Source organism: Saimiri boliviensis, chromosome 3 (assembly GCF_048565385.1).
Source record: "Saimiri boliviensis isolate mSaiBol1 chromosome 3, mSaiBol1.pri, whole genome shotgun sequence".
Lineage (NCBI taxonomy): Eukaryota > Metazoa > Chordata > Mammalia > Primates > Cebidae > Saimiri > Saimiri boliviensis.
Genome location: NC_133451.1, coordinates 5,814,658 through 5,839,862, shown reverse-complemented (window position 1 = coordinate 5,839,862; position 25,205 = coordinate 5,814,658). Strand labels below are relative to the sequence as shown.

At 47.0% G+C, this 25,205-nt stretch overlaps 1 protein-coding gene across 4 annotated transcripts in view; it reads left to right on the top strand.

Moving 5' to 3' along the window:
* Positions 1-25,205, top strand: part of TBC1D14 (TBC1 domain family member 14) — a 123,710-nt gene that overhangs the window by 59,287 nt on the left and 39,218 nt on the right. Inside the window, exon 1 of one of the 4 annotated variants that reach the window (XM_010345267.3) lies at positions 21,571-21,699. The exons of the other annotated variants lie outside the window; for them this stretch is intronic. Coding sequence (XP_010343569.1) covers positions 21,697-21,699 — 3 coding nt within the window. The 5' untranslated portion in view covers positions 21,571-21,696. Of the gene's footprint in view, positions 1-21,570; positions 21,700-25,205 lie in introns of those variants that run through there. 4 annotated transcript variants of the gene reach the window in all.

Sequence of the window (25,205 nt, the reverse complement as noted above, 5' to 3'; positions counted from 1 at the left end):
TTTGCTGTCTGCCCAGCATCGTGACCTCGTCACCAGCAGCCTTGCCCCTCCAACCTCAGTTTTATATTCATTGACTTTGCTCAGTAAGCACTCTTGAGGCCAGTAAGCGCCAGGCCTCATGCTTGGCACTGGGGTTGGAAGGGACACAGCACCCATGCCCAGCAGCGTCCCTGTGGAAATGACTCCAGGGCAGGTGCAGGAGGAGTGGGGCACAGACGACTGAGGTTAAAGGTGTGACAGGGAATTAATTGCTGTGGGGATGATGTACTGAGTGATTACTATGTGCTAGTTTTAACCGATTAAGCACTCATGTGTCTGGTTCCTTTAAAACTCCCAACAACCTTGTAAAGAAGATACTATTATTAAACTCAGTTTACCAAAGAAGCACTAGACACAGGCTTAGTGACTTGTGCTGGGACACGTTGCTAAGTAGCAGAGCTGGAAACCAGCCCCAGCCAGTGGGGTGCCAGGACCTCTTTTGCAGGCAGGGCCAGGCAGGTAGTGGGGACAGCATGAGCTAAGGGACAGTGTGCAGCCGAGCCCAGGAGGCTGACTGCAGGGAGGAGGCTGGTTGCAGGGAGGAGGCTGGTTGCAGGGAGGAGGCTGGCTACAGGGAGGAGGCTGACTGCAGGGAGGAGGCTGGCTATAGGGAGGAGGCTGGCTGCAGGGAGGAGGCTGGCTATAGGGAGGAGGCTGACTGCAGGGAGGAGGCTGGCTACAGGGAGGAGGCTGACTGCAGGGAGGAGGCTGGCTATAGGGAGGAGGCTGGCTGCAGGGAGGAGGCTGGCTACAGGGAGGAGGCTGACTGCAGGGAGGAGGCTGGCTATAGGGAGGAGGCTGACTGCAGGGAGGAGGCTGGCTATAGGGAGGGGGCTGACTACAGGGAGGAGGCTGGCGGCAGGGAGGAGGCTGGCTGCAGGGAGGAGGCTGGCTATAGGGAGGAGGCGGGCTATAGAGAGGAGGCTGACTGCAGGGAGGAGGCTGGCTGCAGGGAGGAGGCTGGCTGCAGGGAGGAGGCTGGCTATAGGGAGGAGGCGGGCTATAGAGAGGAGGCTGGCTGCAGGGAGGAGGCTGGCTATAGAGAAGAGGCTGACTGCAGGGAGGAGGCTGGCTATAGAGAAGAGGCTGACTGCAGGGAGGAGGCTGACTACAGGGACGAGGCTGACCACAGGGAGAAGGCTGGCCACAGGGAGGTGGCTGGCCACAGGGAGGTGGCTGGCTATAGGGAGGAGGCTGGCTGCAGGGAGGAGGTTGGCTGCAGGGAGGAGGTTGGCTGCAGGGAGGAGGCTGACTACAGGGACGAGGCTGACCACAGGGAGGAGGCTGGCCACAGGGAGGTGGCTGGCTATAGGGAGGAGGCTGGCTGCAGGGAGGAGGTTGGCTGCAGGGAGGAGGCTGACTGCAGGGAGGAGGCTGGCCATAGGGCCCATGTGCTGAGCTTGGTAGCCTGCCTCTAACCAAGGCTTTGCAGAGCCTCTGAGTATTTTACTTAGGTAAGGAGTAATGGCATCACCTTGGCAAAAATATGGTTCTTGGACCAGACCAGGCAAGAGAAAGTGGGGTCTGGCCCAGTGCTGTGTTGTAGGGTTACAGAGGACACCCCTTTAAGTGCTAAATAGATGGGACTGACTTGTGATGACCTGTTAGGTGTGGGGTGTAGTTTGTTGGGGGTGAGGCAGGAGCACAGTGTTGAGGCTCCTGGCCTGGGCAGCAAGGTGGTTTTCTACATGCTACATTCTTCATGCGTCGGCAAATTAAATTTGCTTCAGACTCAATATGGTTGACTGCCATTCTCCGCTGTAATCATCTGGACCCAGGGCACTCACTAAGTAAATCAGTGTTGGAATTCATTTTTGCTGATTGTTCATTTTGAATTTGAATCACTTATTGTGGAGGCTTATAAAATAGCATACAATTAAAGTATGATTTTGTGTACAAAGCTCAGCTATAAATTTCTTAGGAAATTAAATAGCCAAGCTGTTGTTAAAGTTTTTAAAGAAATCCACACTCAAAAAAAGTAACAATTACAGTAAAAAGAAACAGATTTTCCCATGGCACTTAATATCACTGGCATCATGTTTGAATTTCTTTGTCTTTTTAGGGCACGGGTTTTTGTTTTCGTTTTTTTTTTTAAGGGGAGCATGGATATGTTCTTGACCTTAGAGGATTTTTTTCTGTGAACTGGAGTGACTAGGCCAGCTCATAATGTGGTAACACAATATTACCAAGAGGAGGACCATCTGCTTCCATCATCAATAATAAAGATGTAAGGTACCTGAACGAGTCATTCAGCTTCGCCCGGGACCTGCTTGCTTGTCTCCGGCCCTCTCATCACTCATCTCCCAACCCAAGGGACTTTTTGAAGCCTGGGAGGGGCTCAGGGCCAGGGCCTCTCCACTCTGCGGAGGCTTCTGGGCTGCAGGCTGGTGCCGGCTGTTGTCCTGGGTGGCGGCTCACACAGTCTGCTCTGACACAGGCAGGTGCTGGGACCGTGAGAGCCTAGACCGGCGATCCAAGATGGTGACCATACTCCAGCTAGAGCTGAAGCGTAGAGAAAGTGTTGAGGAAATTCTTTTTCCTTCTCTCTCTGGAATTTTTCTTATTACTTGAGAGCGCAGCATCACATGGTGACAGAAGAACACGGACTTTGGAGTTAGACTACCTGGGTTTGTATCCTAGCTCTGCTACAAGTTGGCTGTGTGACTTAGGGCAAGTTACTTAACCTTTCTGAGCCTCATTTTTCCTCATCTCTACAGTATGGAGAACAGTAGCACCTGCCTCCAAGGTGGTGAGGATTAAATGGGTGAACACACATCATGGGCTCAGAACAGTAGTGAACATAGAAAGTGCTGTGAAAGTGTTTGCTGTTACTGTTGTTTCTTTCTTATGACCAGTCAGCCTTGAACAGGAAACGGAACAACAGAACACAGTGTGAGAGAATGAGCCTGAGCTCTTGAGGGCGTTCCTTGTCTGCCTAGTCAGTGAGCACTGCACCATGTTGAGGCCAGGTCCTGTGCTGGGCACCGGAAGCCCGAGAGCAGTTGGGCTGACCTGCCTCAAGGCAGCTGTGGTGGAGCTGGGCACACTGGCCAGGAGCTTTGGACTCGCAGGCTTGGGTTTGGCTTCCAGCTTTGTCGTAGAGCCAATTACTACTTCTCAGTTTCCCCATCTGCTAAACAGGGACGGTGTCTACTTGCTTAATTGTTATACATGAAGGGATAACTCGCATGTGGTGTGTTTTTACCCAGGGTTGAACACAGTGAGTCGCCCCACGTTATTAGTCAAGGATGTCTTGACTTTTTAGTTCAATTGGTCCGACGTGTGGTGTCGGTCCCATACGTGGTTTGCCCGGGACATGTGTCCAGTGCATCGATTTTATTCTAACTGGACTGCATTCTCTTGGCTTGGGCCTTATATATGACTATTTTGGGGAAATATTGAAATGTTAACTTTTAGTTACCTTTTCAAATTTCATAACAATTTTGAAAATTAAGTCATATTTTTTGTTAACCTCGATTGTGGTTTGAGAGAGATTTTCTCAATAGGGGAAACAGAAATGACCATGGGTAGGAGAATAACAATACAACAGTGGCTTTCACGGTGGGGTCACGTCAGCACCACCCGGGGATTTGTTAGAAATACACGTTCTCAGGCCTCCCCCAGACACATCAAAACAAATTCTGGGGCTGGGGCCCAACAAGTTTTGTTTTAACAGAAGCCATAGTTCATTCTAGTGCATGCTGAAATATAAGAACTGTTGGTGTGCAGGAAGAGAATGTCAGCTATTGGAAGGAAAATAGCCATCTTTGCCATAGCAGGTTAAGTAAAGGCCCCAAAGCACACTGACCAGGCAAATTCCAGTGATAGCTGGCCAACTGGAGAAGTTCTCGTGGATAAAGATGGGGAGCGTGTATTTGGAGAGAGCTGCCTTCAGCCCTCTGGTTGCTGCTTTGCCTTGTGAATAAAGGGGAGCCTTCTTTCTTGGAGTCTGTGGCCTTTTGTTTATTTCACAGATTTGAGCCTCTGAGTAGATCCATCCTGAGATTTACAATGAAGGGCAAGACTTCTGTGGCCCTTGTCTTCCTTGGAATTTACCATGGGTCAAGGAAACACAGGTTTAAACAAATAACTCTACACATAATTACAGTTGTGGTAAATGTTGTGAAGAATTGCAGTGATAAGCAGATCTTACCTCTGAGGTCACCTTTTTCAAGTGACTGCTAGCCACCAGCTGCCAGATGCGAGTGTCTGTCCTCAGCCTTTGTCTTCCTTGGCCATCAGCAGCACTGCCTTGGCTCCCCCCGAGACACTTTCTTCCCTCAGCTTCCAGGCTGCCCACTCGCCCTCCTTTTCCGTTTCCTTGTTAGGTCGCTCACCTTCCGAATCCTCTAAATGTTCGAGTGCCTGGAAGGCCCCTCCCTGTCCACGGTCACCCTCGAGGGCAAGCCTGTCCAGCCTGCCTAATTTTGTTGTTGTTCTGCTCTGTTTGGGCATTGAGCAGCCTGAAGCCATGGTTTCCATTTCTGTCTCATGTTAAGCGGAAAAGGGGTGAGGAAGGGCCGTTACTGGCTCAACCAAAATCAGAAACTAAGAACCCTTAACTGTTTTCTCTCTGTGGATACCCCTGGGGCATCTCAGCTGGACTTGAAGCTTCAGAGGTCAGGCCCTCACACTGTCTTCAGTTGGGACCTACCTCCTGCCCAAAACTCACCGTTTAAAAAGTAAAAGTGGGTGCAGTGGCTCACACCTGTAGTCTCAGCACTTTGGGAGGCCAAGGCAGGTAGATCAACTGAGGTCAGGAGTTTGAGACCAGCCTGGCCAACATGGTGAAACCCCATCTCTCCTAAAAATACAAAACATTAGCCGGGTGTGGTGGCAGGTGCCTGTAACCCTGGCTACTTGGGAGGCTGAGGCAGGAGAATGGCTTGAACCTGTGAGGTGGAGGTTGCGGTGTGCCAAGATCGCGCCATTTCACTCCAGCCTGGGCAACAAGAGTGAAACTCCATCTCAAAAAAAAAAAAAAAAAAAAGGAAAAGTGATGCCTGTAATTTGAGCAGGTGTCAGAGGCTCAGGGCCGAAAACACGTGGGAACGCTTTAGAACAGACTGGGTGACTCTTTCAGACCTAACACTGTGAACACAGGCTGTAGGAGCTGATGGTGGTGTTGGGAAGTGAGGTTGAGCAGAAAATTAATGACCTGGTGTGAACCTTGAGTGAACCTTGTTAGCAGGGTTGAGAGTAACTTTAATAGACTATATATTTTATGTTTATAGTCTTAAGTATATAGCTTGTAGATTATATATTTAATATATATAAAATAGATTTTAGTATGTTCTCTATACTTATATATTTGAAATATTTCAAGAAACCTTTTAAAATTCAAGACAAAAAAAAACTAGATCCTGTTCACTAATTTGACTACAAACCATAATCAAAACATCTCTCATACCATTGTGTCAGGAAATCAGTATAGATAATAAAAACTTGTGAAACAGAAAAAAAAAAAAAAGTCTGAAGGAGTTGCTGATTATGGGAACGATAGCTTCAGGAAAGGATAGGCTTGTAGATTTCCGTGTCCTGGATGAGACATTGTCATGTGGGCAGATGAGTTCATGGCCTGTTGTGTTTGCCTCTGTATGACCTGGAATGTCTTGGATGGCCTTCTGGAATTTCAGGTCAGCTCTTAGATCTTAAAGCAAGAATCCCGGAAGAAGGCAGCTCCCGGACAGTGATGGTTTTTCCCCTAACCTCTGAGAAGTCTGGGGTACTCTGAAAATCTCAAAGCATTGCATCTTGCAGGAAGGATAGGTCTTGGTGGTCAGTGGAGGTAATGGCTGCAGGCCTACAGGCCAATTCTCAAATAACAAGAAAAATCTTCACTTTCATGATCCCTTATGCCTTTGGAAAATGGGTTTGAACGAACGTAAAGAAGTAAACAGGTCCCGGTCCCAGGAAAAATGGAATAAGCACATTCCACCCTGTTTCACCCAATGAATGCAGATACAAAGCCTGAACAGAAAGCATGGAGCAGCTATTTGAGATTCTGGAAAGAAACAGTGGCAGGTGGGTTGGGGAAGAAGACCAAAATTTGAAGTACCACCGAATTGGTACTGAGTTTACTGATTTTTTTCTCCTCCGATCCTGAACTTGGGCAGCCCCAAACCCAGGAATAGGTCTTAATATGGACCTATTAAGAGAGCACCAGGAAAACTCTGTAATTCTGGCTTGGGAAATGGGTCTCTAACACTTAGAATGCAGAAACCCAATTTTTTAGTTTTATTTTATTTCTTTCTTTCTTTCTTTATTTTTATTTTTGAGACAGAGTCTCGCTCTGTCACCGAGGCTGGAGTGCATTGGCATCATCTTGGCTCACTGCAACCTCTGCCTCCAGGGTTCAAGTTATTCTCCTGCCTCAGCCTCCCAAGTAGCTGGGACTACAGCTGCATGCCACCACGCCTGGCTCATTTTTGTATTTTTAGTAGAGATGGAGTTTCACCATGTTGGTCAGGCTGGTCTTGAACTCCTGACCTTAGGTGATCCTCTGCCCTTGGCCTCCCAGAGTGCTGGAATTACAGGCATGAGCTACCATGCCCGGCCCTAGTTATTTTTTTTTTCTCTGTTCTCTTGCACCCCAGCCCTCAGGCATTCTTAGGACAGCAGCAGCTGGTGGAAGTCTGAAACTCCCAAAAAAGGGAAGCTGCTTAGAAGAGTTTTGTTTCCAAGGGCCAGAGTGTGAGCCCCTGATGCTTTATTCTCTCTCTGCCCATTACCTGGCCCAGAATGTGGATACAGTTGTGGGAAGCATATGGCTTCAGAACCAGAAAAAGGGAGACCCAGAAAACTAGAAAGTACGGCGGTATTGCAGAGGAGGAGGAGCTCGGGAAGGTGACCCTTTAACGTGGTTTATGAGCTCCCAGACTTCTTGTCATGTTGTGAATACACAGATCTGACCCTGAGTAGCTTCGGTAGACTTTGAAAACTAACTGATCTTTGGGATAGACCATGATGCAGTTCCCTAACTGGCCACTGGATGGTGCACATGCAGGATAGATCCAAAAAGTGCTTCAAAGGCTTTGAAAACTCTGACTTTGGAACCACAACTCGTGCAAAAGGCTGGCCGGAACTTGTGTGTGGAATCCAACGGGGTAAACTGCTTACTAAGATAAAAACATCAACATTCTCCCAAGGGTTGAGAGAAAATTCAGAGTTTCTTAACACAATATTCAAAATGTCTAGAATGCAGTTCAAAATTAATTGGCTTATGCACTAGAATCATATTTTTTAAAAACAAAAATTTCCTCTGAATCAGAATAGGTTCAGATAGGATCATCTCTTCTTTTGTCTTTTTTTTTTTTTTTTTTTTTTTTTTTGAGACGGAGTCTTGCTCTGTCGCCCATGCTGGAGTGCAGGGGCGGGATCTCGGCTCACTGCAAATTCTGCCTCCCAGTTTCAAGTGATTCTCCAGCCTCAGACTCCCGAGTAACTGGGATTACAGGTACCCATCACCACACCTGGCTAATTGTTTTTGTATTTTTAGTAGAGACGGGGTTCCATCATGTTAGCGAGGCTGGTTTTGAACTCCTGACCTCAAGTGATCCACGTGCCTCGGCCTCCCAAAGTGCTAGAATTACAGGTGTGAGCCACTGTGCCCGGCCTGTTTTTTGTTTTTGAGATAGGGTCTTGCTCTGTCACCCAGGCTTGAGTGCAGTGGCGCATTTCAGCTCACTGCAACATCTGCCTCCTGGGCTCAAGTGATCCTCCTGTCTCAGCCTTGTGAGTAGCTGTGGCTACAGGCACGTGCCACCATACCTGGCTAATTTTTTATATTTTGTGTAGAGACAGGATTTTGCCATGTTGCCTAGGCTGGTCTGGAACTCCAGGATTCAAGATCTGCCCGCCTCAGCCTTCCAAAGTGCTGAGATTACAGGTGTGAGCCACTGCGCCTAGCCAGGATCATCTTTTGATAATCAAGACACCACTGCTGAGATAATGCAGATGTTGGAATTTTCCAATAGACTTTAAAGCAACCATTATGAAAATGCTCCAACAAGTAAGGGTGAACACTTTTGAGATGAGAAAATAGAAAGTATAAGTAGAGAAAAAGAAACTGTAAACTAAGTGGAAATTTTGTAACTGAAAAATACACTAACTGAAATAAACTAACCAGACAGGCTTAATAGCAGAATGGAGATGATAGAGGAGTGAGTGAATGAATTTTAAGATCAGTAGAAATTTTCCAGTCCAGGCCGGGCATGGTAGCTCATGCCTGTAATCCCAGCACTTTGGGAAGCCGAGGTGGGTAAATCACAAGGCCAGGAGTTTGAGACCAGCTGGGCCAACATGGTGAAACCCCATCTCTACTGAAAATACAAAAATTAGCCAGGTGTGGTGGCGGGCACCTATAATCCCAGCTACTTGGGAGGCTGAGACATGAGAATCACTTGAACCCAGGAAGCAAAGGTTGCAGTGAGCCAAGATCACACCACTGTGCTCCATCCTGGATGACAGAGCACTCCGTCTCAAACAAAACAAAAAACAGAAATGATCCAATCTGAGCAGTACAGAGAAAAAAATGAGTTTAAAAAATGAGCAGAGCCTTAGGAACATGTGGGGCAGTAGTAAAAAGTATAATAACACTATCATCGGAGTGTCAGAAGGAGAGGAGAAATAATATGACGTGGAAAAATTGGAGTCAGTGATGGCCGAGTATCTCCCACATTTAGCAAAAGATGCAACCCTATAAATTCAGGAAATTCAGTGGCCGCCAAACATAATAAACCCTAAAAGGTAAGAAGTCCATGTCCAGATGCATCATAACCAAACTGCTGAAAATAAAGACAAGAAATCTTATAAGCATCCAGAGAAGACCAATGTCATGCTTACTGGGGAATAACAATTTGACTGAATTTCTCATCAGAAACCATGGAGGCCCGAAAAAGTAAAACAGTATTTTAAGAGTGCTGAAAAGAACTGTCAACCCAAATTCTGTATCCAGAAAAAAAAAAACAAACAAAAAAACAAACAAAAAAAAACCTTCAGGAATGAAAGTGAAATAAAGATATTCTCAGGTGATGAAAAACTAAGAATTTGTTGCCAGCAGACTGGCTTTAAAAGGAATTGCTAAAAGAAGTTGTTCAGGTAGAAAGGTCATTATACTAGGAGGAGACTTGGAACATCAAGAAAAAAGGGGAACAGAAATAGTAAATATCTGTCTGGATAAATTATTTTCTTTTTGCTTTAACTAAATGCAAATAGATGTTGACTTTAAATATACAGTAACAACCTTACGTGCGCTACAACATGATTAGAGTAGCAAGAGCAATAAACAATTTGTCATATAATCAGAATGCAAAGTTGATGAATTAAATTAAAACATCATAAATAGAAACACGTTCACAAAACCACAGTTGAATATACATAACTCTCATTTCTTGGGAAACACAATTTTAAATAAATAGTTGAGTTTCCCAATGGACTATAAATCCTGGGGAAGAAATCAGGGCACATGGTAAATTATCATGAAAACAATCTAGAAAATGCGAGGACATGTGCATGGGCTTCTCATTCCTTTTGAGATTGATTTGGGGAACGTTCTCAAGTCAGCAGACTGTTTTCTTAATGAGCTATTTACAAATATGTTCGAAAGCAAAAATTATAATGGGTTTACAGTGTATGTAGATGTAATATGTAAGACAAGTGAAATACAAAAGGGTACAGGGTATGGTGATAAAGTCTCCACATTCCACTTGAAGTAGTAAAATACTGATTCTAAGTAGATTGTGAAACATTAATATGTATATTGTAATCCCTAGACCAACCACTAAACTAGACAGAGATGAAGAAAAAAACCACCACACACAATAGAGAAATCAAAATGGAGTTCTAAAAAAGTTCAGAAAACTTTATCTAAGACAGGAAAGAAGACATAAAGGAAGAAAAAAGAGAAAACATGAGATGGTAGACGTAAATTTGAACATATCAACAATCACGTTCAACGTAAATGGTCCGAACACACCAGTTACGTGTTTCATTTTTTTAACCCATTCTGACAGATTGTCAGAATGGGTTAAAAAAACGGGCTGGGTGTGGTGGCTGATAGTTGTAATCCCGGCATTTGAGATTACACAAGGAAATTAGAAAATATTTTGAAGCGAATGAAGACACAACATACCAAAATGTGCAGGTGGCAGTGCTTAGAGGGAAATGTATTGCATTAAAATATCACACCGAAAAGAAAAAAGGTCTCAAATCAGTAAACAAAATTTCTACCTTCAGAAAGTCTAAACAGAGCAAATAAACCCAATACAAGCAAAAGGAAGCAAATGATAAATGTGAGAAAAGATTTCCATGCAATTAAAAACAGAAAACTGATAGTCAGTGAAACCGAAAGCTTGTGCATGGAAATGATCCAAAGCATTGATTAAACTCTACCAAAACTGACAGAGAATAAAATTAGCAAAAGGAATGAAAAAGGGGATACCACTACAGGCACCACAAAAATAAGACAATAGAATGTTGTAAATAACTGTACAGGTTTTTCTTTGCTGCTGTTGTTGTTGTTGTTTTTAAAGACAAAGTCTCGCTCTGCACTCAGGCTGGAGTGCAGTGGTGCAGTCTCAGCTCACTGCAACCTCTGCCTCTCGGGTTCAAGTGATTCTCGTGCCTCAGCCACCCCGGTAGCTGGGATTACAGGCATGTGCCACCACGCCCAGCTAATTTTTGTATTTTTAGTAAAGACAGGGTTTCGCCATGTTGGCCAGGATGGTCTAAAATTCCTGGCCTCGAGCGATCTACCTGTCTCAGCTTCCTAAAGTGCTGGGATTACAGGTGTGAGCTACCACACCAGCCACATAAATTTAATAACTTAGATGAAATGGTCCATTTCCTTGAAAATTGCAGATCACCAAAATTCATCCAAGATGAAATAGATAATCTGAATCATCCTGGAATTTGTTAAAGAAGGACCAGATGGTTTCACTGATGAATCCTACTGAACATTTAAAGAAAACACCAATTCGAGAAGAAGAGGGAGTACTTCCTGACTCATTCGAAAGGCCAGTATTACCCTGATATCAAAACTAGATGAATACAGGACAAAAAAAACAAACAGCAGGCAGATAGCCCTTATGAAGACACACAAAACGTTCTCAACACAGTATTAACAAACTGAATCCAATAATCCACTGAAGCGTGATAACCATGACAAAGTAACATTTAGCCTAGGAACACAAGGCTGGATCAGTGTTTGAGAATGGATCAGTGTAATCTATCATATTACTAATTTAAAGAAACCCACACGATCATATCAGTTGGTGCAGAAAAAGCATTTGATGGAATTCCGTGTCCATTCTTCATAACGACTCTCAGCAAAGAAGAAATGGAAGAGAACTTCCTCCACCTGATAAAGAGCATCTGCAGAAAACAGCTCCGGCTAACGTCATGCTTAATGGAGAAAGAATGAAGGCCTTCCCCTAACATTGAAAACAAGACCAGGATATCTCCTCTTACTATTCCTGTTCAACATCGTATTGGAAGTCCTAGCTGGTACATTGCTCGTGGGAATGCAAAATGGCGCAGTGATTCTGCAAAAACAGTTTGGAAGAAGTTTCTTATAGGTCAAACATATACTTACAATTAGCCCAGCAATCCCACTCTTCGGTATTTGCCATCAAGAAATGAAAACTTAATGTTTGCAAAAAATCTGTACATGTTTAATGGGAACAACCCAAATGCCTTTCAGTGAATGGGTGAAGGGTGGTACATCCCATACGACGAAATACGACTCAGTAATAAACACACTTAACACCTTGGGCGAATCTCGGGCATTATCTGAAGGTAGAAAGTCGGTCTCAAAACCTTGCATGCTGTGATTTCATTTGTGCCACATAACTTGAAAAGACGAAGTTGTAGTGATGGAGAACAGAGTCATAGTACCAGGGGTGGGGTAGGGTATGACTACCAAGGGCTAGCACAGAGGAGGTTTTGGGAGTGATAGAACTGTTTTATATCTTGATAGTCATGATGGTGGCTACAGGCAATGTTTAGAAGTCATAGGACTATATACACCAAAAAAAGTGAACTGTGTGTTAATTCAAAAAATAAACTAGCATGAATGAATGAATCAGTCAGGGTATTTTTGATCCAGCATTTCCACTTCCAGTAATTTCTCCTAAGGATAAATTCGTATAGGGGTGAAATGAGGGTTGTATAAGAGTATTGATTGCAGCACAATTGATTGGAAGCTATCTAAATGTTTGGCAGGGAATTGGTGAAATCCTAAAGGAAATACTGCGCTGATCACAAAGCAAAATGGATCATCATTTCTGTAGTGTGCTCTGTGTGTATAAAGATACACACATATCCTTGTAAATGCAGAGACCATATTTGGAAGGATACTTGCAAAATAGCTAAAAGTGGAATTTCTTTGGAGAGGAAAACAAACTGGGTATGTGGGAGAGAAGAGGGAGACCTACTTTCCACTGTGTACGCTTTTGTACCTTTTGTATTTTGTTCTGTATACATGTCTACTTAAATAATTTTTTTTTTTTGACATGGAGTCTTGCTCTGTTGTCCAGACTGGAGTGCAGTAGCACAATCTTGGCTCACTGCAACCTCCGCCTTTTGGGTGCAAGCGATTTCCAGCTCATTTTTGTATTTTTAGTAGAGATGGGGTTTCACCATGTTGGCCAGGCTGGTCTTGAACTCCTCACCTCAAGTGATCTGCTCGCCTTGGCCCAAAATGCTAGGATTACAGGTGTGAACCACCATACTCGGCCTTTAAAATATATATCTTTTTAATGTGTAGAATGACTGAAAAATTGTTGAGGAAATTTGGGCAGAGGAATAGCAAGGCGAAACCAGAGGTAAGTGGATGCTCCAAGGTGTAACTCACAAAATTTCATGTAACTCCTAGAGGCATGCTGCAGATTTTACACTGAGCTTCCTAGTGGCAGGGCAAAGAGGGAAACGGTATACGGCTGGTGACCCAGAGTTGAAAGCTGAACCTACTCTGGAAGTTTTGGCCTGTCAAGGTGGTAGATATCATGTTTGTATGGTCCTGGGATCTTTCGGTGGAGAACAGGTCTATCTGGAGATTATCCCATAAAATGTCTATTCCCCATTCATCCCCATTAGTGTTGGGGTTTAGAGAAGCAGCAGGTTAACTACATATCTTACTTCCACATGATGCCAAGAGCAAGAAAGAAGGAAGTGATCTGAAATTTCTCCAGGGGAAATGGAAATGGCAGGATGGTTGTTTAATTTGCACTTTACTTTTTGGTCTCCTGCTATTGTCCTGGTAAGTTTATTTATTCTGAGAAGTATAAATTCTTTATCCCCAATGCCTTTTAACAAGATATACTGAAATTCCTATTTAATGCTTAGCGCTTCCTAAAGTTTGCTTATTTTTCCTAATGTGGAGGTGATAAATTTCCCTGTTAGTTGGAGAGGGTAGTGTTCAGAGCATACTTTCTTTGGTGCAAACACTGTGGATCTTCTGTTCATTCTTACCGGTGGTGTCTCCCAGGAAGGAATAGGAATTCGAGAACAGGAAACACTTACTCTTTCACAGCTCTTCACCGGGTCCTTTCACAGTGCTGTGGTGAGAGGGGTAGGGGTCTCAGGCCTGTGAATGTGGGTTGAGGTAAGACTCTGACTTTGGGTTCAGAAAGCCCAAGCCTGCACGTAGGTTCTGTCATTTACAGTCAGACGTGTGGACTTAACGCCATGGCTCTGCCTTTCCGAACCTCAGTATCCTCTGCAAAGGCAGTGCTCACGTTGCCTGTGTTTGTGAGGGCAAAGTACGATGAAGCGTGGGGTCCTGGAGCAGTGGCTGGCATCCTGTGGGAGCTTCGTCACCATCAGGACTCCTCTCATTGTGGTCTCCTGCCACGGCTAGACAGTCTCACGTGCATAGGAAAAAGCCAGCAACAGACACAGAAACAGCCTTGCTGCAGTAATAATGCAGTGTGGTTTGGAAACTGCAGTTGGCGAAATCGATTTTGATGCCATCTGAATTCACTTAAAAATTATTTTTTCAAATTTTAAATACAATTTATGAAAAAATACATGTCAAATATTCAAATGATAGATGGAAGACAGGAAAAGCCTTTTCCCCCTGAGACTTCACAGTCCTGTCACAGAGGAATCTCTGATGGTTTCGTGCCCACCCTCCCAGGGCTTTCTCAGAGGCACATTATATATGGGTGAATTTCATCCATACAGATTCATTTACAGTTCTTTGAGCACCTTCTCTCTGGTATGCATGGGGCACTGAGGAAGCTTGTTAAACACATAACTGGAAGTTGTAGTAGCCTGTGACTATACGGAGGGGACTGTGTTGTAAGTCTGGTTTCAGGCTGACCTTGGACTTGGCAGTGGCATCTGCAGATGGGTGGCCTGTTGTGTATTACCGTGAATGCTGAAGAGATGGTGTGGCTTCATTGATGCCGCTTCCCAGAAGGACGAAGAGAGCTGCCCCTGGGAGCTTTTGAAGGCTTTTGCCCTTCCCTAGGCAATTTAATGTCTTGATGTGGAAACAAGGACCCCCCGGAAAACCCCTCTTTACACTAACCGAACTCCCAGTGGAAGAGTGAGAGAGTTCAGGGTCCTTTGCAGCCTCTTCAGCACACCTGGAGTGGCAGAGATACCCCTGCAGGCCTCTCCAGTGTGGTCCAGCCCAGCCTGGGCACACTTGGGCCAGTGGCCAGCACACAGTAGGTGCTCCAGAGGACTCTGAGGAACCCAGATTTGAGGAGACTGAGGCTATTTCTGAACCTTCTTCAGGTTGCCTGAGTTGAACTCCAAATGTGACTGGGCCTTCAGGAGATTAAAAAACAATCTTGTCAGTGTGTGGGGAGCAAGCACTTCAGATGGAGTCCTCTCTGTGACACTGTGAATTAACAGACACAGTCGGCATTTGTTCGTTGGCCTTATGCCTAAGTGTGATAGTTAAGGAGGCCTTAGGGACACAGAGGGAACACTATTTTGGGAAATAGAAATCTTAGTTCAGAGGCGATACATCTGGGTAGTTGGCAGGTAGAAGCCCTGGAGTCAGACTGCCTGGATTCAAGTCCCACTCAGCCACTTGGGGGGGTTACTCAGAGCTGCTGCCGATGTATCGGGGACAGCTCAGAGGGGGCGGGTGTGCAATGCTGACACTACCTGTGTTAGTTTCCTGTAGCTGCTCTAACAAATCACTACACATTCGGTGGCTCAGAACAACTGAGATCTCTCCATTAGTTTGGGAGGTCAGAAGTCCCAAATGGGCTGGGCACAGTGTCACACTGTCATCCCAGCACTTTGGGAGGCTGAGGCAGGCAGCTCACTTGAGCCCAGGATTTCAAGACCAGCCTGGGCAACATGTCAAAACCCCATCTCTACAAAAAATTACAAACATTAGCTGGGCATGGTGCACACCTTTAATCCCAGTTACTTGGGAGGCTGAGGTGAGAGGATTGGTTGAGCCCCAGAGATGGAGGTTGCAGTCAGCCGAGATTGCACCCCTGCACTCCAGCCTGGGTGACAGAAGGAGACCTTATTTCCAGAAAAAAAAAGTTCTCAATGAGTCTTCCAGGCTAAAATCAAGGTATTGGCAGGCCTGGATCTGTCTAGAGGTTCCAGGAAAGAATCTTTCTCTTGCAGCACCTAGAGATGGCGTATTCCTTGGCTTGTGAGGCCTCACTCTAATCTCCGTCTCCAGCACGTTGCCCACCCCTTCTACAGCCCCGCCTCTCTCTGAGGACCCCTGTGCTTATTTTGAGCCACCTGAATGATCCAAGATAATGACCCCATCTCAGGGTCCTAACCTTAACCACGTCTGCAAAGCCCTTCTTGCTCTATGAGGTGACATCTGCAGGTTCCTGGGATTAAGAGGTGGACATGTTTGGGGGGCCATTATTTTGCCTCCCACAGTACCTACCTTGTAGGGTTGTGAGGATCGAGTAAGAGAGTGTGCATCAGACAGCCCTGTGGGGGCACATGGAAGCCTTTGATTGGCGGCTTCTGTAGAATTTCAAAATGGATGTGGGCTGTGGGTGTCCACCATTGTTCCTTGTTGTAGGAGAGTTCAAAGGATAGGGCGTCCTTTCGCCTCAGGACTCTCTCACTCAGGACTGGACTCCGAATGCGCATCCGAAGCACTGAGTTTTAAGTAATATTTGGTCGAAGTGGGGGAAAGAATTTTATTTAGTAATTAAACCAGGCCTTCTAAGAGTTGGGATTTTTTTTTTTTTTTTTCTAATAAAAGAACAGAACCAGCCTGTGGAGACTGCCCACAGCCTGGTGGCCAAGCAGAACCCCGGCAGCATCAAAGCAGGGCTGGGGCCCTGGGGAAGGGCCACCCAGGTTTCAGAGGCAAACACCACTCCCCAGAGTCACCTGTGAGCTCAGTATTTGAGGATAAGTACGTGGCTTCCAAGGTTTTTAGGGGTGTGTAAGGAAGAGGGAGTAACTGAGCAGAGGGAACAGAGCCTTGGTAACTTGAAAGAAATGGGGAGGGGTTGATTATAGCTGGGCTGGGAGGAGGAGGGGAGGGAACATGGCACTGGGGTGGAACCCCGGACAAGCTGGTGCTGGCTCTCCCTTTAGGTGCTACTGTGGTTTCTTTATTTGGGTTTGGGGTTTGGTTTTGTTTTACTTTTAAAATAGCATTTTGGCTATGAAAGTTAACAATAGTGATAGGAAATCTGGAAATCTGATAGAAATGTAACAAAAATAAGCATTACCCATAATTCTGTCACCCCGAGGTAATCCCCTGCTAACATTCTCATTATATTCTTTCTTCTATTATTAAATCACATCACGCCTCTACTTAAAATCGTCTCAGTGTTTCCTACCACATTTGGACTAAATGCACGCTCCTTGCCATGACCTTGCAAGGACCACCTGGTGTGACCCCCTGCCCGACCAGCTCCATCTCCTGTGACCCTCTTCATCCTGGCCTTGCTCGCTGGCTTTCTGACTTTTGGGCACCCCAAGTTTCTCACTGCCTCATCTTTGTACTTCCGCCTCCTTCTGCCTGGAGTGCTGGGCTGTGATTCCTCACACATGGGCTCCTTGCCACTGGGTCTCAGCTCTGAGGCCACCTCCTAGATACTGTCTTCTCAGGAGGATTTCCCTAACCGCTCAGTGTCATCGCTGCTACTCCCCCCCACTCCCCCAGCCACTCTGCTGTGGGACTCTGGGGCATTTTCTGCACAGCACTTTTCTCCACGTTATATTCTTGCCCGTGTGCTGCTTTACGGTCCCTTCACCCCGCTAGAATATAAATGCAGGAGAGCAAGGACCAGACCTTGTGTGCTTGTTGACTGCTTTTCTGCAGGACTTGGGACAGTACCTAGCATTCACGGATGGTTAATTTGTAAGTTTACCAGATTTGTAAACGGATGAATGAATTTCACAGTTTTACAACATACCATTCTGTAAGCTGTTTTCTTATTTCTGTGACAACATACGCATTTCCCCATATCCGTAATTATTCTGTGATTTCCTTTTTACTTAACTGAGTCTAAGCAATGGCTTTTTGTTTAGCTATGTCATGATTTACTTACACTTGATCGTAGCAAAAAGGCCGAGAAGCGATTGTCATGATTTACTTAATGCATCTCCTGGATTGGACATGAATTTGTTCCTTCAGTGACCATTTAAGCCCTGTGAGGTCCAGTGGCTTGTAGCAAAATTGGTTTTGCCAGCCTGGCTGCTAGGAGGCTGCCACGAACAAAGGAATCATCATTGTCGCCTTGACCTCAAAGGTAGAGACAGCGATATTACAGAAAAGCCACATCAGCACATGAACCTGGTGTGCTGGTGGGGAGGCACTCCGATAACTCAGGAGATTTGAGGGGGAGATTCTTTACACATGGATCATGATCAATGTGAAACCCAATGCCAGACTGAGATGGAAAAAGGTCTCTAACTTCTTTTATTTTTATTATTTTTATGATTTGTTTGATGAAGTCCTGCTCTGTCATCCAGGCTGGAGTGCAGTGGCATGATCTCAGCTCACTGCAACCTCCGCCTCCTGGATTCAAGGGATTATCGTGCCTCAGCCTCCCGAGTAGCTAGGATTACAGGTGCACATCACCACACCCAGGGAATTTTTGTATTTTTAGCAGAGATGGGCTTTAGCCGTGTTGGCCAGGCTAATCTTGAACTCCTGACTTCAGGTGATCTACCCACCTCAGCCTCCCAAAGTGCTGGGATTATAGACATGAGCCACCACGCCCAGCCAAGGGTGTCTAACTTCTGATTGTTGCTTTAAGTTTCAAAATTTAGGAAAAGTCAACTTATCATCACATGGTATAATGTGTAGTAAAAATTTCATAAATGGTGCTCAGTTCTAAGATGTGAAATAGAGGCCAGGCTCGGTGGCTTACGCCTGTAATCCCAGCACTTTGGGAGGCCGAGGTGGGTGGATCACGGGGTCAAGAGATGGAGACCATCTTGGCCGACATGGTGAAACCCTGTCTCTACTAAAAATACAAAAATTGGCTGGGCATGGTGGTGCGCACCTGTAGCCGCAGCTCTCAGGAGTCTGAGGCAGGAAAACTGCTTGAACCTAGGAGGCAAGAGGTGGAGGTTGCGGTGAGCCCAGATCACGCCATTGCACTCTAGCCTGGTGACAGAGTGGGACTCTGCCTCAAAAAAAAAAAAAAAAAAAAAAAAAAGATGTGAAATAGGAAGTATTTTTGAAGTAACTTGCAAGTTACAACCTACTGGAAGCGATAGCAGTGTGCTTTGGTAGGCACACCTCAGTGCACATCCCAGGCACACTGAATGCAGCTGTCCCCACGTTTTAAGTTGAGTGAGTGTGGACTTCCTGCGCCAGCTCCGTCTGGCCAGCTTCTTCGGAGTGCCGGTAGAAGGCATGGAGAGCCTGAGGACTGCCTCTCCGAGAACGGAGCTCCACAGGTCAGCCCTCTTCGAGCTGCAGGCATTGTTTCTGGAAAGTCAGCCTTCACCCCTGAGGCTGGGCCAGTTGCTTCCTGAGGCCCCCCTGAACCTCAGAGGCTTCACAGTTGTAGCACCCAGCACCAGGAGAGTGTATCATTGCCTGTTTGCTGGTCCGTGAGCGATTCAGGGGCAGGAACCTTGTTCTCCTTTGCCCCTGGGGCCAGGTATCATTAGTGCCTGCTGGATGGATGGAAGGAAAGAAGGACAGATGCGTCCTGTGGCACACAGCCATTGCCCCAGTGCTTGACTGCCTCTCCTGTGCCATGTGCTGTGCTACGCCTCTCCCACACCCAGAGGTTTTACAGCCTTGGGTGGGAGGGAGAGAAATACGAATTAGGTCATCATGTTAACAAGTTGAAGTGCTGCAGTAGCACCCGGTGCTAGGGGCAAGAATGCCAGGCCCTTGCTGTAGTTTAGGTGGGCAGGGAGGGTGTCTGTGAGGACCGGAGTTTCAGATGAGGTCTGAAGGCTTTATCTCAAACCTACAGAAGAATCCCAGGAATAATTTAACAAACATGCACAGGTGCCCCACTTAGATGGAACAGCTGCTAACATTTTGCCATATTCACTTTATTGTGCTTCTGTTTTCTTAAAATTGAACCATTTGCAGTATTATGACATCTTAACTGCTAAATGCTTCAGCACACAGCTCTTAGGAGTAGACATTCTCCTACATAACCATGACTGTGACCACGCCCAGGAGAATGATTGGGAATTCCACAGCCCCATCTGATACCCAGAGCATGTTCTGACTTCCTCAGTTGTATCAAGCTGTTCTTTTTGAACCAGGGTCCAGTCAGGTTTGTGTATTGCCTTAGGTATATGTCCCTTTATTTTCTTCATATAAAACGCTTCTTTTTCTCATGACTTTTGCCTTCTTAAAAATTTAAATGATCATAGGTCAAAGATTTATTTAACACCTTGAGGAGACCAGTAAGGTGGTAAAACTTATGCCAAGAGCATTTGAGAAATTAGGGGTTTGTGTGTTTATACACATACATGCATAAAACCCAAAAAGAACTAGAGTAAGATGGCTAGGTTGGATTTCAGCAAACAAATTGGTGACAATAAAACACAATCTTTGGAGTTATCTTTTCTTTTGGACATTATCTACAAGTTAATATGTAACTTCACAGTATCTGGGCTTGAATGAAGTAATAAACAGCACAGGGACAGTCTCCTAATCTTTAGGTAGCCATGCTGAAATTGTCCAGGAATGAATCGAAAGGATACCCCGTACTCCTGCTTTTGCCTTATTTTCACATTTTGCATAATTGTCTTAGGCCTTCCCTAATCTTCTCAGCCAGAATCAGGCTCTCTCCCTTTGTATCCTATTACTTTTTTAAAACGGCTTGAGGTATAAATAATATACCATGAGATCCACTCAGTGTAAGTGTTCCACGGTTTCAATAAATGTATACAGTTAGGAAGCTATCACTGCAATCCACTTTTAAAATATGTTCCATATCCAAAGTTGTATTTTTTCATCACCCAAAAAAGTTTCTTCCTGCCCGTTCGCAGCTGATCCCACTCTCAACCCCCAGGCAAACATGAATTTGCGTTCTCTCTGGAGATTGACCTTTTTAAGAGGTGTCACATAAATGGAATCATGGAATTTTCTTGTCTGGCATCTTTCACCTAGCATAGCATTTTTGAGGTTCATCCACGTAGGCTCATGTCTCAGCATTTTCTTTCTTTTCATGGCCGGCCGTTTCCATGCTGCGTATTCCCCCGCGGTTGCTGGACATTCTGGTTGGTGGGAACAGTGCTGCTGTGAATGTTTGCATGCTCTGTGAACATATTTCTCTTGGGTGGGTTCCTGGGAGTATGGTAGGTGGATGTTGAATTATACAAGAAGCCGCACCATTTTACACGCCCACCAAGGACTTAGGAGAATTCCAGCTTCTCTATGTCCTTGGTATCACTTGTCACTGTCCTTTTGATTTTATCCTGGCGGATGTCACAGGCTTCCTCTGATGGAGACGTTTCTGCCGGTGATTTAGTAATTCTGAATCCCAGGAGATCTGCTCGGGAAGCCTCGTGTTGCCGCAGACCGGGTTTGTTCAGCCCTGGGACGTGGGGCTCGCGCCTGACCAGAAGTAATTTTGACCCGACGCAGTCCCTATGGTGTAGGGTCAGAGTTTAAGGACTGTTTTTAAAAACCGGAGGTGTCACCGACAGCCAGCCTACCGTCCCCCTCCCGGCAGCCCCGGGGCGCCCGCTCAGCTGCTCTCTGCGTGCTGTGTGTGCTCCCTGAGGTTTTAAACTCACCTGTGAATGCTCTGTGGGAAACACTACGAGCCACGGTAGCCTATAGAGTAAAAATTGCTCACCATCACCCCGCCACCCAGAGCTCACCAGTGCGAATATTTTTATGTAATTCCTTTTGGCAACACGTTTCTCGGCTCTCGGGTGATCTTCAAGACAGAAGCTGGCTCTCCGCCTGCTGGCGCGTGTCTCCTCGGTGCTCGTGGCGGGTGGGGCCGCTCAAGCCCCGCCCGCGGCCCCGCCCCTCGCCGCCATCGGCCCCGCCCCCGTGGGAGGCTCAGGCCAGGCCTGATGCGCCGAGCCGGCTGCGCGGATCGCCTCGCTGCATCTGCGCGCGATTGAGCGGCCTGCCGCGCCGCCCCGCCCCGCCAGTCTGTGGAGCCGCCCGCCCGTGGTCCGGGAGGGAGGGAGGGAGGCCGGCCCTCCGCTCGCTGGGCATGGAGCCGCCGGCCGCGCGCCTCTAAGGCCCCGGCGTTCATGGTGAGTCGGGGTGCGGGCCGGTGCCTCTGCCTGCGCTCCAGGCCTGCCCGGTCCCGGGGGCCTGTCCTGTCCTGTCCTGTCCCGGGCCTGCCCAGCCCTGCGGCGGCCCTGCGGCCCCGCGCAGGTGGAGCGTGGGAGTGTGCGGGTGTGCGGGTGTGCGGGTGTGCCAGCTTCACGTAGCTTCACGTGCATCTGTCTTCAGCAGCCGAAGCTTGCCGTGCACGCTGCTGATGCGCCCTTTCCTCCCTGGCACTCTTTGTGTCTGGGTTTCCACATATTTTCTTTCTGGGTTCACGTTTACTGGGACGGCGAGAGAGCAGAGCGTGAGCGAGCATGTCCTTTGAGTCGTCCTTACCCTGTTTTCAGAGCCGGGCCGAGCGCGGCCCAGCAGCCCCCTTAGAGACCAGAAGGGCCTCTCCTGCGATCCGAGGAGCCTTTGTATGGAGATGAGACTGTGCCCCGTGCTCTAGGGCCCAGTGAGGTGGTCGGGCTGCAACAGCAACCGGGCATGTTAAAACCCAGTTCCATTGAAATACGTTTCGTTCACCAGCCCGCATATTAACTTTTGTGTCCTCGAGGCTCTGGGAGGAATATGACTGTTAGAAAAGGCCTCCTGAGAGTGCTTCCCAGAATGCCAGCATTCCCAGAAACTTACAGAACGTTTTCCGGGAGGGGACTGTATGCTGGTTTAAGAATCCAGGCCAGAGGAGTCACTCAGGTGTCTCAGCTGCTTTGCTTACCGTGAGGTCAGACCTCATGGGTTACCAGGGGCCGCCTTTTGGAAGGTGGGGCTTTTGTAAGACCTGTGCGGACCATTCTTCCCCCCTCAAAATGGCAAAACAGAGCCGCTCCCAGATTTTAGACTGGGCTCCTCCCTCCCACACAATTGCTTTTACAAATGGCCAAGTGTGAGACCAGCCCAGTGTTGTGGATGCTTTCAGTCTCCTGCCTTTTTTCACAAGCACCCCTCTTGGAGTGAAATGTTTTGAAGAGTAATTTCATAGTATATAGTGACAGTCATACTCCTGTCATTTCTGGGCAACTGCTTTGGCTCCACACCTTATGCTGGTTCTCATTTAATCCTTAAGTGTAACAGATGAGGAAACAGTCTTGGGGATGGAGGAGGAGCTCAAGGTCATGCTGCTGGTGGTGCTGGCTCCGACCAGGCCCGCCGCTGCCCCCCAGTGCTTCCGGGGTCCTCAGCCTGTGTAGATGTGGTGGCTGTGCTGTCACTGCGTGAGTTCAAGTCAGTCTTTTAATGGGTACCACTTGGATGGCCGGCCTGCCTCGGCAGCTTTACTCCAGGCACACCTCCCAGATCCTCCGGTTATTTAACAGGTGAATCTTGATACTGCAGATGGTGGAGTCAGAGCTGTAAGCACAGGTTTTGACTGATGACCCTTTCTTCTTCTAGCTAAAATAGATTTCCGGGGAAGTCAGGGGGCTTCTGCTAGCAGGTCATTGGCACCATTGGCTATGTTTTGTAGTGTCCCTCCAGTTCGTAAGTAGCATTGATGATCGTTCTTGTCTTTCTACCAGGAATACTTTTTTCTGAGACAGGGTCTTGCTCTGTTGCCCTGGCGCGGTCATGGCTCACTGCAGCCTTGAACTCCTGGGCTCAACCGATCCTATCCTCGTCTCAGCCTCTTGAATAGTTGGGACCACAGACATAGCACCTCTGTGCCAGGGTCAGGAATACTTTTTCTTGTTTGAGAATCATGATGCTTTCTTTTCCCTCTTAAAACAAATGTGCATTGAGGCAGGATTTCCTCCCCTCTTCTTAAACTAACAAACGGTAAAGCTAATTCAGGAGTCTCCTGCCCTTCTTGTCTTTAGCACTGTGCAGATCACACACGGAATGTAAACCCTGCCCCTGGATGCATCTAAGGGGCTCCCCACACCTCACAGTCTCTACTCTGGCTCTCCCCTCTCTCCTGGGGCTTGTCCTAACACCTCTAGGTAGTGTGATGTGACCTTCAAATCTAGAGCAAAACAACTTTGACTCCGCACCATTCCCGGTTCAAATCCTGGAGCTGTGAAGAAACCTGCTCATGGGCGTCTCCTGGTTACTGCTTGTGCTGTCAGAGTGCCGCCTGCTCTTGGCCTCTAGCGCAGATCTTACCTGTCTGTCCACTCAAGTGGCCCTTTGTGGAAGCTTCCCATGTCCCCCTGGCTGCAGGCATCCTGCCCTTCCACAGTGCGGGCTCATCCCTCCTGGCACTCCTCCCAGTCTCACCTGTGTGGGCGCCCCTGCCTGCATCGTATTGCCCTTTTGGGTGAGCCCTGCTGGGTTGGGGGTTGAGGGTCTGCTGAAGTACCAGGCCCATGTAGTCCCTTCACAAATTAGCTTCCTCTTTTCCACATGGCCCCTTCCCTCTTGCTCTGCTTGCTGAGTCTTTTGCTCATGGCCTCTGCATGAGACTAGGGCTCTGCTCGGGCACCCTGCCTGCCTGCCTGCCTGCCTGCTTTGTTTTCTTAAACCTCAGCTGGGTCATCAGAGCACACCCCGCAAGTTGGTTGCTAGTAAGGTGTGGCTGCCATGTTGGCATGGTCTCGTCTTTCCCACCATGGTTCCTTATAAACTGCCCAGAGCAGGGACTTTGACCTACTGTGCTTCTAAACTGGCAGCCTGCAAACTTTTTTGAAACTGTCCCCAGTTAGACACTTTATTGAGACTCATTGTACTGACATAACTAGGTATAAAGCTGAAGCGAACTGTCTCTGCTGTATCTACTCTGTTTTATTGTTTCATTTTTTTTTTTTTTGAATGCAGTTCTGCCCAATCAAACTGATCTGCTGCTAGAACTTTGAAGAACTTTGTTCTAAATTCCTTCTAGGGGGCTGGGTACAGTGGCTCACGCCTGTAATCCCAACACTTACGGAGGCTGAGGCGGGCGGATCACTTGAGATCAGGAGTTTGAGACCAGCCTGGCCAACATGGCAAAACCCTGTCTCTACTAAAAACACAAAAATTAGCCAGGCCTGGTGGTGGGCCCTTGTAATCCCAGCTACTCGGGAGGTTGAGGCAGGAGAATCACTTGAACTGGGAGGCGGAGGTTGCAGTGAGGCCAAGGTTGTGCCACTGCACTTCAGCCTGGGTGACAGAATGAGACCTCTCAAGAATAAATAATTGATTGATTAATTAATTCCCTCTAGGGTTGTCCAGGGCAGTTTATTTTACCTGTTAGGCTGCAGGGCGTCTCAAGAGCACAGCCAGACGGGCATTGTTACTTGGTTTAAACCAAGAGACTTCAAAACTTGATCCCATGCAGAGACAGAACTTGGGAATGATGAGTTGGGCGGAGGACCACACTGATACTTGTCTGCCACACAGAAAGGGCTTGGCACTGAGGGGGTAGCCAGCCATTTTATATCCCTTACGTCATTTAACCACCGCAGCGGTCTATACAATTGCTACTGTTTAATAGCTGAACATAGGTGGAAAGCCAAGCAAGACGACTTGGCCAAGCCAGGGCCTGGAATTTGCCTGTTGTACTTCCAGAGCC